Source organism: Megascapheus bottae, chromosome 5 (assembly GCF_031878675.1).
Source record: "Megascapheus bottae isolate mThoBot1 chromosome 5, mThoBot2.hap1, whole genome shotgun sequence".
Classification (NCBI taxonomy): Eukaryota; Metazoa; Chordata; class Mammalia; order Rodentia; family Geomyidae; genus Megascapheus; species Megascapheus bottae.
This window is the reverse complement of record NC_143513.1, coordinates 14,041,088-14,057,374: the sequence shown is the minus strand read 5'-3', so window position 1 is coordinate 14,057,374 and position 16,287 is coordinate 14,041,088. Positions and strand designations below refer to the sequence as shown.

Genomic DNA, 16,287 nt, shown 5'->3' with positions numbered 1-16,287 from the left:
GAACACAGGTCTCCGTCCAAGCACTCTAGCACTAAGCCAAACTCTCGGCCCCTATAATATTGTTTTAAAGAAAACATTTAGATTAACTGAGTTTAAGAAGAAACTATTTTGAGGTGATGACTTTCTGTATTTTGGATTGATTTTTGTTGTTGGTGGTGGTGGTTGTGGGGCTTGAACTCTGAGCCTGGACGCTGACCCTGAGCTCATCAGATCAAGGGTAGCACTCTACCAATTGAGCCACAGCACCACTTCTACTAGTGGTTAATTGGAGATAATAGTCTCATGGACTTCCCTGCCTGGGCTTGGCTTTGAACCATGATTCTCAGATTGAGCCTCTTGAGTAACTATGATTACTGAAATGAGCCACAGGCAACTGGCTGAAAATATCATTTTTTAATATTATGGTGTCGTATGGTGAAGGATTTATTGTACTTATATATCAAAATCTCCAATGTATCACAGTACTGATCAGGATCAGATATGTGATGCTGGAATACAACAATCATCAACCTCAATTGAAGAAAACCCCACCAACATCATCTTTTTGCTTACTTTCCAAAACATCTCCACAAGTCTAGAATTCAAATACTCATTCAAAGACTCCATCTGACCATCATACATCTCAACATGGGTGTCTCAGGTAAACACAGAAGGGAAATTAGGGTTTCAAGTTCTCATGAACTGACCTCTAAATATTTTCACCTGGAAATGATCTGTGTTACTTCCATTCACACACTAAGGTTTGGAAATGGCCAAATGGTGCAGCATAAGTACAAGTATTCTAGGTAATGACAGGAGGCCAAGGAGACATAGGTCACTGGTAAATATGGCTGTCCTCTTACCAGAATAACTCTAAAATTATGTTAGTATCAGTAATTTAAAAGCCTGGCACTTATTCAAAACTCTATAACTGGTAGTGTTCTGTGGATACCAGTGAATGAGAGCAAAGTCATTATTTTTAAATTACTTTGTATGTGCATTTCTTAGACTTCATTTGAATGACAAATGATGTAGTATATTAGAACACAGAGCCCACTCCAGAGCTTCTGCTTTGCCGTCAGAGACACTAGTCTTCTGATGGTTAATAGTTGCTAATATTCAGAAAAAAAAACATTGCTGAAAGGAAAATGCAGAGAACTTTAGGGATGGTGCAAGTATTACTGGCATTCTTGGAGCAGGAGTTTCATTTCCTCTTTGACTGGACATACCTCTTCCCCAAACCCCAACTGGGACCAAGAACATATCAGCAGGGTGTGGACAAATGAGTACAAACCTCATGAGAGCAAGTGACTTTCTCCAATTACTTAAATAATCATTTTCTGTTAATGTTCAGATTTCAGCTTTGGTAGGCTATTCTGAGTAATGGAAACACACAGAGGAGCACTTTTATGTGGTTTTATTTGTTGGCAGTTTACATTTTATTAAATATTATGACTAGTCCCTAAGTTAATGGAGCACAAAATTTCCTTCCCCTCATCTTATACACAAAGTTCTTCCTATAAAATCTCGGCATTTAGCATATTGGAAAATAGGATCCAAAATTAGAGAACTATTTTATTTATAATTTAAATATTTCATCTGGGAACTGAAAAATAAGAATGGAAAGCACTCCATATACTGAGGCATACAGAGAGAATAAATTCCAAGACATGCAGCCATGCTTTTGGTAACATATCAAGGAAGTGAAGAACTACAGTGTACTTTCCTTCCTATGCAATGCTATACTTGCAGCCAAAAGCAGAGTAGATATTTTGTGCTTATTCTTTTTTTTTTTACATTCATGGTATAATGGATTTGAAAGAGTTTTAGCATAAACTTTAGAACACAGCTATCCTCCTGCAAATAAATATTTAGTATACTATGCAAGGCGTGTTGAATTAATTCATTGTAACAGACACACAGACACATACACATATGCATGCTATTGGGAGAGGCGCTAGAAGTAAAATCTTAAAATAAGCACAAAAATAAAGGCTAGAGGCCCTAGGATACAAAAAATGAAACGTATATTTAAAAAAACATGACAAGTATGGAAACCAGAAGACTAGGTTGAATGGGAAATGATCAGATTATGCTAAGTAATAATTTTATTCTTAAACTGTGGTCATCCAGTAGATTAAGGAGCCAAGGCTTTATTTTTTTCGGGTGGAATTTTGTTGTACTGGATTTATCAGAAAAATATTCTATGATTCAATAATGTTTTGTTGTACTTAAAGATCCATTAGCATAGTCCTCCAAAACCCGAAGTTCTTCATTGGGTGAAATCATTTTAGCTTATTTTCTCAAGGTTTAGGCCTCAGACAAAAGTTAGACTGATTTCTTTAAATTCATCCTTGTAAAATGAGGTACAGCTTACTGCTTGTGTTGGAATTGCTACAGCAAATTGCTTTAGGTTAAGTGGCTAATACACAAGAGAAGTTTCTAACAATTCTGACCAATAGAAAGGTCAAGGCTCTGGAGGTTTGATAAGTGGTAAGATGCTGTTTCTTCATAACAAATCATCATTTTCTTATAGCCTCATATGACCAGTGGGGCTACTTAGCTCTCCAGAGTCTCTTTCCTAAGAGTAATGAATGAGGGAACTGCTCCTAAAGTCTAATCATCCAAATACCCCGGTCCTAATACAACACTTCGAGAGTTAGGATTTCAATGTAGAAATTTGAAGGACAATAATCATTCAAACCAATGCACAATCATCCCATTACTTTGACTTGCTGTATTATGATTAATGTTTACCTGTATAATCTATGTCTTGATTCCCTTTATCCTATGGAAATATTCATATGATTTTTATATATGAAATGTTTTAATTAGAAATAAACATCTGAAAATTTTAATTATGCAAAAATACTTACTTTTCTATATTTAAAATTTTATAATATTTAATCAAATAACAAAACCACATGCATCAGAACTATCTCTAAATTCATATAGTCACATATTTCCCTTAAAAACATTCAGAGTCTAGAATATTTTTCTTGGCTTTAGCTGAAATTTTCAAAACCCAAATGCACAGGCAAAGTACATATGTATATTATATAGGGAAGAATAATGACTATCAACTATTCTTGATCTATAGAAGAATGGTTTTAAAGAAACAAATACAAATACACATCCACACCTACTTTAAAATCAGAACTAGTCCTTCACATACTTCCCTCCAGAAATTTTATGTGTTTACCAGTAAATCATTTATTCCTATAAAAAATACTGTTTGTGCTACTCCTAAATTTTTTTACCACTGAGGAGTATATGGGCTCCACATTTTAGATAGGCTACAGATATATAGTTAGGACAGTTACTAGGCATTTCTTTTATACAATGTAAGATATACTGTACCCTTAAATATTACTTCAGACTTGAAGTTTCCTATTCCTACTTGAAGAACAGTCATAAAATTTCACAAATATGTTACATAATAATAATTTTCTTATAATTCTGTTTCAAACTTCATTTGGCCAAAATATGAGAGAGAGAAAGCTAGGGAGAGAGAGAGAGAGAGAGAGAGAGAGAGAGAGAGAGAGAGAGAGAGAGAGAGAGAGAGAGAGAGAGAGAGAGAGAGAGAGAGCCTTGCAAATAATTCATGTTAACAGGCAGACATTAAAGAAAATTATTTTATGTTAAGAAAGAGAGAGCCCCCCAAACAAAGTTGAACTTCAAAATAATACTGCTCTGTGAGCATTATTAGCCTAGTAATCTTTCAACTTATAATTTTCAGTTTACAAATGCAGTCTTATGTACTGAACATCAATAGTTAGTATTCTTGAATTGGCAGCCAGTCAGAATGCATTAAAAAGCCTTTCAGTCCAACTAAGTTACTATCACAAGGTATTTTCAAGTTGGACAAACTTGCTTTTGTTTTTTCTCCATCCTGATGGATGTAAACAGTGCTTCTATTTGTATCTCAGTGGGAAGATGTACAGCTGTACATCAGTGGGCAGCTGTAGGAGCATGTGAAATGCCTTATAAAATGGACATTTTAAAAATTATTTTTATTTTATTGTCAGGTTAATATGTAGAGAGATTACAGTTACATTTGTCAGGTAGCTGGTACCTGTTTTCCTGAACACTGATACCCTTTCTTATGTTTTTGTCTCCCGGTCCCTCCCCCAACCCTCTCCCAAACATCTTATTTTCTCCTTCTCTTCTCTTCCCTATTTCAAATAAAAAAATAAGTGTGTACTCAATACACCAAATAACAAAGTCAGATACAGTAACCACATGAAAAAAATGAGAAAAAATAACTACACATAGAACACTGATAACAATCACAAAGATAAATCTCTTGTTTCCATACACTAGAGTTCATTTTGTTCAGTCTCATCCTATATGACCATATGTACATAGGTTCTGAGTTATTGTGATCCTCTACTAGGAGAGTCCTAGATGTGTACTAATTATTACAAATGAGACAAACCATGGAGCATATGTTCCTTTGGGTCGGGCTTACTTCACTTAATATGATTTTTTTCAAGTCTTTCCATTTCTTTAGGAATGAGGGGATGTCATTTTTGATGGCAGCATAGAATTCCATTGTGTATCATATTTTCTTGATCCATTCATCTACTGAGGGGCATCTAGATTGATTCCATATCTTAGCTATGGTAAATAATGCTGCAATGAACATAGTTGTGCTGGTAGTGTTAGTATACCCTGTTTCTGGACATTTGGGTAAATGCCAAGGAGTGTGATTGCTGGGTCATAAGGGAGCTCTATGTTTAGTCTTTTGATAGTGCTTTCTAGAGTGGTTGAATCAGTTTACACCCCCACCAACAAGTGTAGTAGTGATCTCTCCTGCCACATCCCTGCCAGCATCTGTTGCTATTAGATTTCTTGATAATGGCCATTCTAAATGGTAGAATCTCAAAATTGTTTTGATTTGCATTTCTTTTATGGCCAGAGATGTGTAGCGTTTCTTCATGTGTCAATAGACCATAAAATGGACATTTTATAGTGAATGCTGCCAAATAAAGAAGATATTATAGACTTCTTACTTTCTAAATTTTTTTTTCTCACAGAGCTAATGAAAGGCACAGTATTGTAGATTTCTAAACTATCTAAAATCATCGGAATAAACAGGTTCATGTGCCTCTCTGCCAATATAAATGGGAAATCCCACCCAGTTGGATCATCTCCACCAGGGGAAGTGAGAGACATTATGCTTTGTTTGGTACTCATAAATCATTACATGGTGCAAAGCCAAGTGTTTTCACAACAGTCATCCATTCTTGGATGCTTATAAATGAGATTTTTTTGAACCATATTTGGTGCTTCATCCTTTGCTCTGCATCTCCTCCTCTTTGTAGGATTACTATTGTACGATTATTTCTATGAAATTGTGGGAATATGCTTAGCTATTTAGCATATTTTATATCCGAATTGATAAAGATTACCTATCTAACCCCTGATTTTAAAACATTTGTTCCTTTCATTTATAGCAGTATGTAAGTCACTTGGAGTGACACAAACATGTTTGCTTAGTTTATTGTGTTCAGCTAATTTCAATACTAACTGGAAAAAATTTAAAAAAAAACCCTATAGGGTAGAGGGAATACTGATGATAAGAGAGAAATAATCTAAATTCAAAATGAGAAAAAATTCTGAAAATTTTGTTTTTATTTTGGGCTTGAAATCAGGGCCTGGGTATTATCTTTGAATTTTTCCCTCCAGGCAAGGGGTTTACCACTTGAGCAACAACTCTACTTCAGTCCTTTTGGTGGTTAATGAGAAAGAGGAGTCTCACAAACTTTCCTATCCTTGATGGCTTTGAACGGCAGGCAGTCCTCAGATCTCAGCCTTCTGAATAGTTATGACTATAGGCATAAGCTACCAGCACCTGGCTTTTTAATTCAGAGATAAGCAATACATATCAGCAATTTTTGATGAGGTCTGTAAGACAAACTCAAAAAGAACTGTAGTTCATAGGATACATGAAGATAGTTTAAAAAACTCAATAACACATGATCCATGCAGAGTTAATCTGTATCTTAACCCATCCTTGAGTTATTAGAAATAATGCCAGTACTAGGTAACCTAATGAAAAACAAGCAACTGATCCACAGCAGTTTATAGGTCTAAAGAGTGAATTTGTAAATAATGTTGACAAGAACACTTTAGAAAGTAAAGCCCTACACCCTTGAGATATGTTTTCTTATAAAATTCTGTTTTCTCTCTATCTCTATCCGCCTTACTCTTTCTCTGTAAATACATAGATGATACATATATAGACAATTAGATAGAAGCATAGTTCTATTTCCATAAGAACACACATACACCTACACATATACATATTTGTACCTTATATATATATATGGGTGTGTGTGCACATTATGTATATATTTAATATGTGTGCTTATATACATGTATTTAAATGAACATTTGCTTTACTATTCTTACTGTAAGCATTAAACAAATTAATTTTAAAGAAGGATATTGATAATTCCCACCAGTCTAAGCATTTTGTTAATTTTATTTCCTTATTTCCTCAGTATCCTGGCATAAACAGTAACTTAATGTTACTGTTAATAAGTTAATGACAACATTATGAAATATGCCATCACAGAATTATAACTTAAAGTACAATGCTAAGAAGTGAAATGCTAATGTGTCCTCAATTAAAGACAATTTGATACATACACATCATTTTTTATACTACCCATCCATGCATATGTTTTTTGAGATGCTGTTAAAAATCACTAAACTGAGAAACTTAAAGGTATTTTGAGAAGCCCATGCAAGTTTTGTGTTGGTATAGGTAATCTTCACAAGATTTTTTTTATCAAAAATGTATAGATTTTTCAGATCCATATTTGCAAAAACGCTGTGACATCTAAAAGTAATAAAGCCAAGCAGAAAAGAACTGATAGTTTCTTGAGATGTGACTGTAGAAGACTGTGTCAGTGTTTTCTCTACCATGTTTCCTCATGAAACACTGAGATACATCCAATTAAGGACGGACTTGAATTTAGAATCCCTTTATTAGTTGTTATATTGGACATATACATATAATTATATATATATATTTCTAATTTTCATCACTGTCTAATAATTGAAATTATTGACTATTTCAAAGATTGATATGTATTTAGTTAATAATAGTAATTATCTTTTTAATGCTGTCATAATAATCTTGTGTCACATGTAATACTCTCTAAGTCTAATAAGCAGAATGACCAAGGTGATAAAGGCTCAAATACACTCTAAACAGAAAAAAAAATGAGTATCATAGAAAATTGGTTGTCTTTATTTATAAGAATGATGAGTTCCATACTTTCAGGCAGGAAGTATTTATATTGATACTTTACTTATAAGTTAAGAAATTGCTAATCAATATATATAGATAGATAGTGATATATTTCTAATTGTTGTTGAACATTGTTCTATAAGGTATGCATGCTATTAAAACAGCTTCTACACTGCTTGGCATCAGAAATTTGAATAATATAGGTACAAATGCAAAAAGTTCACGTGTCCAAGAATTCCCTTTTTGCAATACAATAACAAAGGAAAGCACCTAATTTACGTTTGCTATTTTCACTCAGTTTACAAAAGTCATTTAAGCATAACACAAGCAAATGTCTATATTTTATTCTTAAGTAAAAATAAGATTAGGGCTATTGAACTTTCACTTTGTTCATATTAATAAAATTTTCATTACATTTTATCAGAAATGATAATATGGAACACTTTATGAAATATATGTTATTATAAAATATAAGATCTATACAATATATAATATACACTATATAGTATACATACTATATCATAAATAGCATATATTATATTAAATATACAACATATGATATATATTATCTTACTGTTACATGTCTCAAAAACTAAGCCAAAATGAATGGATCCTCTAACAATGTTTTTAATAATGTGAACAGTTACTTTGACTTCATTTTTGGAAAGAAGAAGAAGCAATGCAACATTATGCAACAGTGTCCATAAAGATAAAATTTTATGGACAATATATTTGTCTGTCATAAAGACTTCTATCTTATTCTGTATGTTATTTGCCAGTGGCTGACAGTGGCTAATGTTTATTCAGTTTCTTCAAATATATGAGAAGTTGTAAATTTTTATGGCTACATTAATTAGCATGATTTGTAAGACAAAAACAGAAGTCTGAAAAACAGAACTGACTGAAAATTATAAAGGCAGAAATTGGTTTGCAAGTTCAGAATTATTTTGCTAAAATAAAGATTGAGAATCAGCCCTGTAAACAGAAATTGGACATTTGGCGTAATCCATCTCCTAGTACCTACACACTACAATATCCACGCGAACACCCTTCAACCCAACATGCTGCTCTAGAAATGACAAGGCTGACCTTTCTAGTGACTACAATCTGCTTCTTCAGTATAATGTAGGAATTTCTTCTTTTAATCAGACACAAATCTATTTATTCAGACAATAACAATTCAGTGGTGTTGTTGTCTTCATACTTCATGGTTCAAACTCTTCAGTTGAATTGTTGACTTTACCCATCCATGACTTATCTGGGCTGGATCTATCACATTGGGTGTACTAGATCAACTGACACGGGCAAACAGTCACTGGGGAGGCAAGAGTTAAATCTGAAAATCATGTTTGCAAATTATGCTTTGGATATTTTCACATCTTAAAGATGTGAAGAAATATTTCCCAGACAGTGACTACAGTATTTCTCATACTCAGATAAAAATGGAAACATTTGGAATATTAAGTCTACAAATTCCAGATGTTTGGAGACATCTGGTTATGTCACTACATTTTTTAGTTTCATCCAGATGTTTGGGCTTAGGGTCATTTGTTTCTTCGAAAGATAGAAATTTATAGTATTATATAAATATGGGTTGTTACATTATTGTAGTTCAAATTTATTGCAACTTACATGTCTCTGCGTAACTTAGGAAATTGTATGACAATCAAAACTTACGTTTAATTTTTGTTTTTCTGTATTATAATTTGAACTTTAAAACAAAAGATATTAAAACATAGATATAAAACTATAATATGAATGACTAAATTAAATAAAGAGCTAAAATCCACTAGGATGTAGCTCAAATGATAATGACTGTGATTAGCATATACAGGGTCCTGGATTCAATCATCAGTAAATAAGCCAAAAAATTACAAATATATAAACTAGAAATTAATATTTAGCCAATGAGAATATAATTCTTCTTTATAATATTTTTGTAGACAGAAAAGAAAGATTATTTATGGATTCTGCTTTATATCATCCAAACAATTTAATTACCAAAATTTCCCCTGGCTTCTCTATACTGAAACAGCATTCAAGATATGAACCCATATTTTCACATTTATTTAAAGAGTAGCCTGATCATCAAAGCACTCTTAATACAAATCCCCTATTTTGTTGACTAGGGATAAAATAATTAACATTTCCCAAATGTTTGAAAATTTTAAACTGAGTTTTAAAATATTAGTTACTCACACACTTTTATACTCTTGTTATAAGAAATACTTTGTTGAAATATAGTCTGCAGAACAACAAAGACAATGCTTCATTTGCATCGCTTTGCTTTCATAAAAATAACATTTTCTAATTATTCTGATTCTTAGTATACAATAACCTATTTATCCAGAGTTTACAAAATTTTACAGACCAGTATATACCATTGATTTGAAGCACAAATAAAATAATAGAACTTCATGTGTACCACACTCAAATATTTCAATTCCAATTCTGATTAGTATTCAAAAGATTTGATGACCCAGTTCCTCAGAACCTAGTGTTCTACCCTGGGTTGCTAAGATAAAAGCTCCATCACACAGAGGATGCCAAAAATAATACAGAGATGAGCTGCCATTTGCTGTAATAATCATGTGGCAAGTGGTACTGAGCAATGAATGCCCTGGGGGTCAGTATAGAGCCAGATAGCAGCTACTGGACCATCGCAAGTGTCTCTAATAGAGGTTATTAGTAACACCAAAGACAGCAGTGAATAACAATACTATTCTTTAAAATATGAAGCTAGGCTTTATACATGTCAGTATAATCCAAAATCTTCATAACAAATGTCTTATTCTGAGTCCATTTTGTTTTGACAGTGAATACCCTAAAGTGGGGAAGATTTGTGATGTAGTTATATCTAGACTTATCATTCCAACCTATTTTGTTGTTGCTCTAACACACTACTAATCACTGGATTTTTTTAACATAAGAACATAAAAAATAAATATAGTCAAAAGGGCTATCATTTTCTCAAATTTACACAAAAAGCAACTACCAAGAGTATAATGTACTTCATGTGGAGCTAATCTAATACAGCAGATAAGCTTGTGTAGACACTTACACAGAGTGGTGTAATTACAAAAGTTATAATGCAGAAAAAATTGTGTCATATTTACAAACACTATACCAATTAGGATAATTACCTGCACAAGAAAAATCATGCAGAGTTCACAGAATTGAAAGGCTTTGATTTTTATATCCTGAAACCTTTAAAAAAAATAACAGCTCAAAGTAATGGCAACAAAATACTGTATTTTGGGAAAGAACACTAAGTTATCCTATACAATCAGATGAATTGCAAATGTTCAACTTCCTCTTCTGTAATACAAAGAGGATGCTAACACTATCCAGAAAAATTTTATTAGAGACAATAAAAACCTTTCTTACTATTGAGTCTTTCTTTAAATAGTAATAATGTAAACATTAGCTAACTGTTTTCAATTGATCACTTTTTTACTACTTTTTCTTATTTGTTGTAAAATGATGTATGCGTGGGTGGTATATTATTGGTGGCTTTTAGTACAGGCCAAATGATAAGGCATGACCTCATGATTTCTCTCACAAGCACCTGAGAAATCTGTAGTAACTTGGGTAAAGCATATGAAGTTATGTAAAAATCACTGATACGAATGTCTTTAAAAACCCGGCATATTTTCCTTTGTCATTCACAACGTATTTTTATAGATATAATTTTTCTAAGCTATGAATAGGGAGTATACACATATTTCCAATGTAGACAAACAAAGCAGCATTTTCCCTCTTAGATACTCAGACTGATTATAAAACTGCATCAATAAAGACACACAGTTTTGTCAAAGCTATTGAGAACTGGAAAAGGAAGGCAACACAGCACAGCCATAGCCTTTGGGAAACTTGATTCATTAAGGAAAAAGGTAAGTATTTTAAAATGGTGTGAGGAAAAATTTTATAACAGGAATTGTTGCCGTATTACTTAAAATCTACCACAGATAATTCCAAATGCTGACCAATGTGTAAATCAAATAGAACTCCTCTGTACTAGGATGGACAGGGAATTAAATCTAGGCAATATTGGGAAATGGTTTTTCTCCATTATTGAGCTGTGCTCAAACAGCCTATGACCCACTCATGTAGTTTTCCTGCTAATCAAGATACAGGGATTGCAGTAGAATTCTGTTATTGATGATCATTGTATCAGTAAATGGTTGCCTGCTAATATTTTTGTATATATATGTATATACATATATATACGTATATATATATATATTATATATATTTAAAAGAAATCTAAAAGACATATTAAATGTATTAGGAAAATTAAATTACAATTTCTATCAAGTCTTGCTAGACCTGATGGGAATTCCATAGTATAAGGCACAGTATCAGCATTTGATAAATGTAGAATTTTTTTATTATGAACATTTTATTCAGAAATAAAATAGTGTCTTTTAATTTTTTTCTTTTATTTGCCTGTACCAGGATTTGAACTCTGTCTTGTACTTGCTTGGTTTCCTTTCTTCCTCTTAAGCCATACACTCAGCTGACATTTTGCTGTTTATTTTGCTGGTGGATTCTCACAGATTTTACTGCTTGGGCTGGTTTTGGACCGTAATCCTCCATGCCTCTGCCTCTTGAGTTACAGTTTAAGCAGAAAAGAAATAATTAAATACTAAATTCTAAAAGAAATGAGAGTAGTCTTAGTGTGAGGTAAAATGATCCAATAAAAATTTCTCACGGCAACATGAATTAAACAGTCCCTTACTTGCACAGGCCTTTGAAGAGCTATGTATTATTATTATTATTAATCGTCTTTTAAATGTACACTATCTTTAAGTAGAACAGAGTTACCATCTGTGGAAGCAGCTGATGCATGCGTACAAGGCCTTTTGACCAGAGTCAACCCTTATATCCTTTTTTTTTTGCTGTCTGAAGGAGGATAGAATGCCATCTTAATTGTTTTGTTTTGTTCCGTTCCCCCTTCCTCTTCAAGGTGAAAGTCTGGTTCCAAAACAGAAGGATGAAATGGAAGCGAGTGAAAGGAGGACAGCAAGGAGCAGCAGCCCGAGAAAAAGAACTGGTGAATGTGAAAAAGGGAACACTCCTCCCATCTGAGCTTTCCGGCATTGGAGCGGCCACCCTCCAGCAGACAGGGGACTCTCTAGCCAACGAAGACAGTCACGACAGCGACCAGAGCTCAGAGCCCGCTCACTTATGATATCCACAGAGAGGACCAGCTCCATTCTCAGGAAGAAATCGTCGTGATGGCATGCCTTACCCATACACCGTTTACACACAGAAATGACTGTAGTAGTGCCGATTATCGAACCCAGACATCACATCCACCTATTGGTGGACGGTCTTACAATAAGTGCCTCTTAATGAAGATGAAGAAGGCAAATTTGCTTTCCGTAGTCCAAATCTGTTTGATTGCATGTTTGGCAGTGGCAAAGGTATGTGTTGGCTTTTGCTTGCACTGAAAATTAAATTGCTACCAAGAGCAAATTTGAGAACTTAAAAACAAACCAACATCAAGATGCTTCCAGAATGAAGATACCAAAGATCAAATTTTGAACTTTGAACATTCCAAATGCACAGATCATGCCTTTGACAGTGGGCGGATATTTGCTTTGGCTTGCACTGAAACTTAAATTGCTATCAAGTATAAACCATGAATATTTTATCCTGAACAGCCACAGTGCCTGAAATCACCAAGTGGATTTAAAAAAAAATGTACTTTAACTCTGTATATATTACTCTTAAGTCATTTTTCTGTCTTCACTAATTTTAGCAATACATTCATATTAGTTAATGAAAATAGGTAGCCACATTGACACCCAACAGCTTCTTGTATGTTTAATACACTTCTTCATTCAGAGACCAAAGTGCTTAACTGTGTTCAAGTAGAGGAAAATACAGTAGAGTCTGATAGGACATATTCTTGTACCACAGACAAAACAAATCTTATGTTGCATTTGCTCTCAACTGCTGCTGCTAATACATTATAAAACTTAACCTAGCTCCTCCATTTTTCCTATCTTATAGCTTGGAAATTAACGTTAGGATCATAGGAAATGCAGTTAACTTGCAGAAAGAACTTTTTATGGTGGACATTGTCTGATTTTATTTCTATAAATAATAGCTCTTGTGGATGTGATTTAGCTATCAAGGAAAATTTTTCTTCCTTTATTGGTAACGATATTAAACAAGGTGAAGAACGAGGCTGATGCTTCAAGTGGATAGATGACACAAACTTCTAAATATCTCCAAATTAAGTTCAGTGAAAATACATTCTTGTTCATATACAATGTGTTTGTGCACAAAAACAATCACTGTATTTTGAAAAAAAAGTTTAATAAATGATCTTTGTAAATAACTTTGATCTCTTTACAGCGCTTTCATTAAATTTATTTTTTAATTTTGGGTTTGAACTCAGGAACTGGGCAATGTCCCTGAGCTTTTTGTTCAAGGCTTGAGCTATGCCACTTGAGACACAGATACACTTCCAGCTTTTCTTTTTTTTGAAATCATTTATTAGTGATAAGAATTCCACAGACTTTCTGGCTGGCTTCAAATAGAAATCCTCAGATTTCAACTTCCTGAATAGCCTCCTGAGTAGTAGGGTTACAGGGTTAAACCACTGGCTGATTTCATAATTATAACATATATATACATATATATTAGCTCTTTAAAATGTCTCAGATTATCTGTTCTTATGTAGTCCTTATGGAAGTACTAGGGCATTGTATACATTTCTGAATTTTAATATTTAATAAAAGAATCAATTATTGAGTAGTAAAAGAGCACCTAAAATTATGACATTTTGAAAACTATCTTGACTAGTGTAGAATATGGATTTCTTTGTGTACTTCATTAATAAAAAGTAAAAGTAGAGAACATTATTTATCAAATTAGATAAATAGAATACTTGTCTATTTTAGTAGGTATGTACAACATTAGCAAGTTAACTCAATTAACTTACGTTATTTTACTTTTGTGATGTTGGTTTGTAGACCTATTGCTTCATGTATGCAGACTGCACTGCATCTGCAAATAAAACAATAGCATTGAAAGTGCTCATCCAGACATTGGTGAGATGAATTAAATAGACTCAGCCGCATGGGAAATTGCTGATAGCAATTCAGTGTAATATTAATAAACTTACTATCATGAATGATTAGAAATGTATTGTGTGACTAGACAAATTTATATATATCCCATTTTCTATTTGTTTTATGTTATAATCAGAAGAATGTGGAAGGATTCTAAGCTTCTACCTTTTCCCCAATGAATTAAAAATAGAAATATAGGAACATGATAAGTAAGCATTTTCCAAACCCCTATCGTTTACTTATTCATTCAGTGTTATTATTTTTTTCATATATTTTATTGTAATTAATAGAAGGGTTACATTATATTCGCCAGATACATGGTGCATTAATTCACATATATTGATACCCTTTCACATGTCTTGGTCCTCATTACCCTCCCCTTCACACCCCTTCTGCTTGGTTTTCCCCCCTTCCCTATCCAATTTCAAATAACCAAATACAAATAAATTCAATATATCCGATAACAAAGTGAGATACTGTAACAATATGAGATAACCAAGGGACCGCAAAAGAGATGAGAGATAACATAGTACATTACGGACAACAATCACTCATTATATGGCTTTTGTTTCTATATCCTGGAGGTCCTTTCATTTAGCATCATTCTATATGGCCTTATGAATCTAGGTTTTGTTCTATTCTAAATTTCTGCTAGAAGAGCCCAAAGTTTCTTCTGATTAGGACAAAGTGTTATTATTATTATTGTTGTTGTTGTTATTATTGTTATGTTGAACCTTGATTTTTGAAAATACATCTGTCATATGGTGGTTATTACAGTTGTGCAATTACAGGTTTGATTTGTGTGTGTGTGCACGTGTGTGTGTGTGTTTGTGTATGCGTACGTGTGTGTGGTGGGATGTAGATGCGGATGTGCCAGTACTAGAGCTTGAACTCAGGCACTGAATACTTGTCCCTTAGCTTTTTCACTCAAGGCTAGTTTTCTACCACTTGAGCCACATCTCACCTTCTGGCTTTGGGCTGGTTACTATGTAATAAGACTCTCAATGGCTTTCCAGCCCAGGCTGACTTTGAAACAAAATCCTCAGATCTGATTCTTTTGGAGATAGAGTTTATTGGGCCATTTTGCCCATGCTAGCTTTCAATGTTGCAGCCCCCTGAGTAGCTAGGATAACAAGTGTAAACAATGGCACCAGGCTTAACATGAGATTTCAATTCAAAACAACTGGAACATCCAGTAAAAGCTAGTGCATATGTCACAAAATTAAGAAAAGTGAGGGACGTGGGGGTGTATGGGCAGGGCGGGGTAAGAATGTCAAAGAAATAACAGAGATTGGGTGACATTGTATTCATAAACTGCTTTGCTGAATGGCAGTGTTTTAGTACAGTAACATGGATAATAACAAAAATATCTCATTAGATTGAAGAAATGGGAAGACATATATCATGCTGAGTGTAGCAGGGATGAAGAAAAATCTCTTAGAAGTGGCTGAAGAACTAGTTTCTTATGGAATAGGAAAAGAGAAGAATAGCAATTTAATGTGTTAGAGAAAAGGACAGAATGCACAGGACAGCTAGGAACTGCAAAGCTTAAGTAACATGGGTCATATCATTATCATAGTATCTTGAGTTATTCTAAAATGAAATTTGATCTCAGAAGACATAAAGAGGTAAGAAAGGCCATATGCTGGATTAAACTGACATTCAATGTAAGAATCTGAACACACTAGAACACAATCAAACAAGCAAGTCAAGTGATGTTAACTATAACAAACACATAAATGGCAGTGTTTTGCTTTGTTTTGTTCTATTTCTGGCATTATTTTATAGTACTGGGATTTAAACGCAAGGCCTTGTATAAGCTAGGCAAGGGCTGTACCACTGAAATTTAAAACCAGCTCCCAGACTGTTACTTAGAACAACTTGATATTCTGTTGCCTTTTAGTTTAAAATGTTTAAACAGGTCAGCTAGATAATATCCTCATTACATTTCCTTAG

At 33.5% G+C, this 16,287-nt stretch overlaps 1 protein-coding gene across 1 annotated transcript in view; it reads left to right on the top strand.

Annotated features, from left to right (window-relative positions):
* Meox2 (mesenchyme homeobox 2) overlaps positions 1–13,855 on the top strand; it is a 60,106-nt gene extending 46,251 nt beyond the window's left edge. The window contains exon 3 of the mRNA XM_090332281.1: positions 12,213–13,855. Coding sequence (XP_090188407.1) covers positions 12,213–12,437 — 225 coding nt within the window. The 3' untranslated portion in view covers positions 12,438–13,855. The remainder of the gene's footprint in view (positions 1–12,212) is intronic.
* The last annotated feature ends 2,432 nt before the right edge of the window (positions 13,856–16,287 follow it).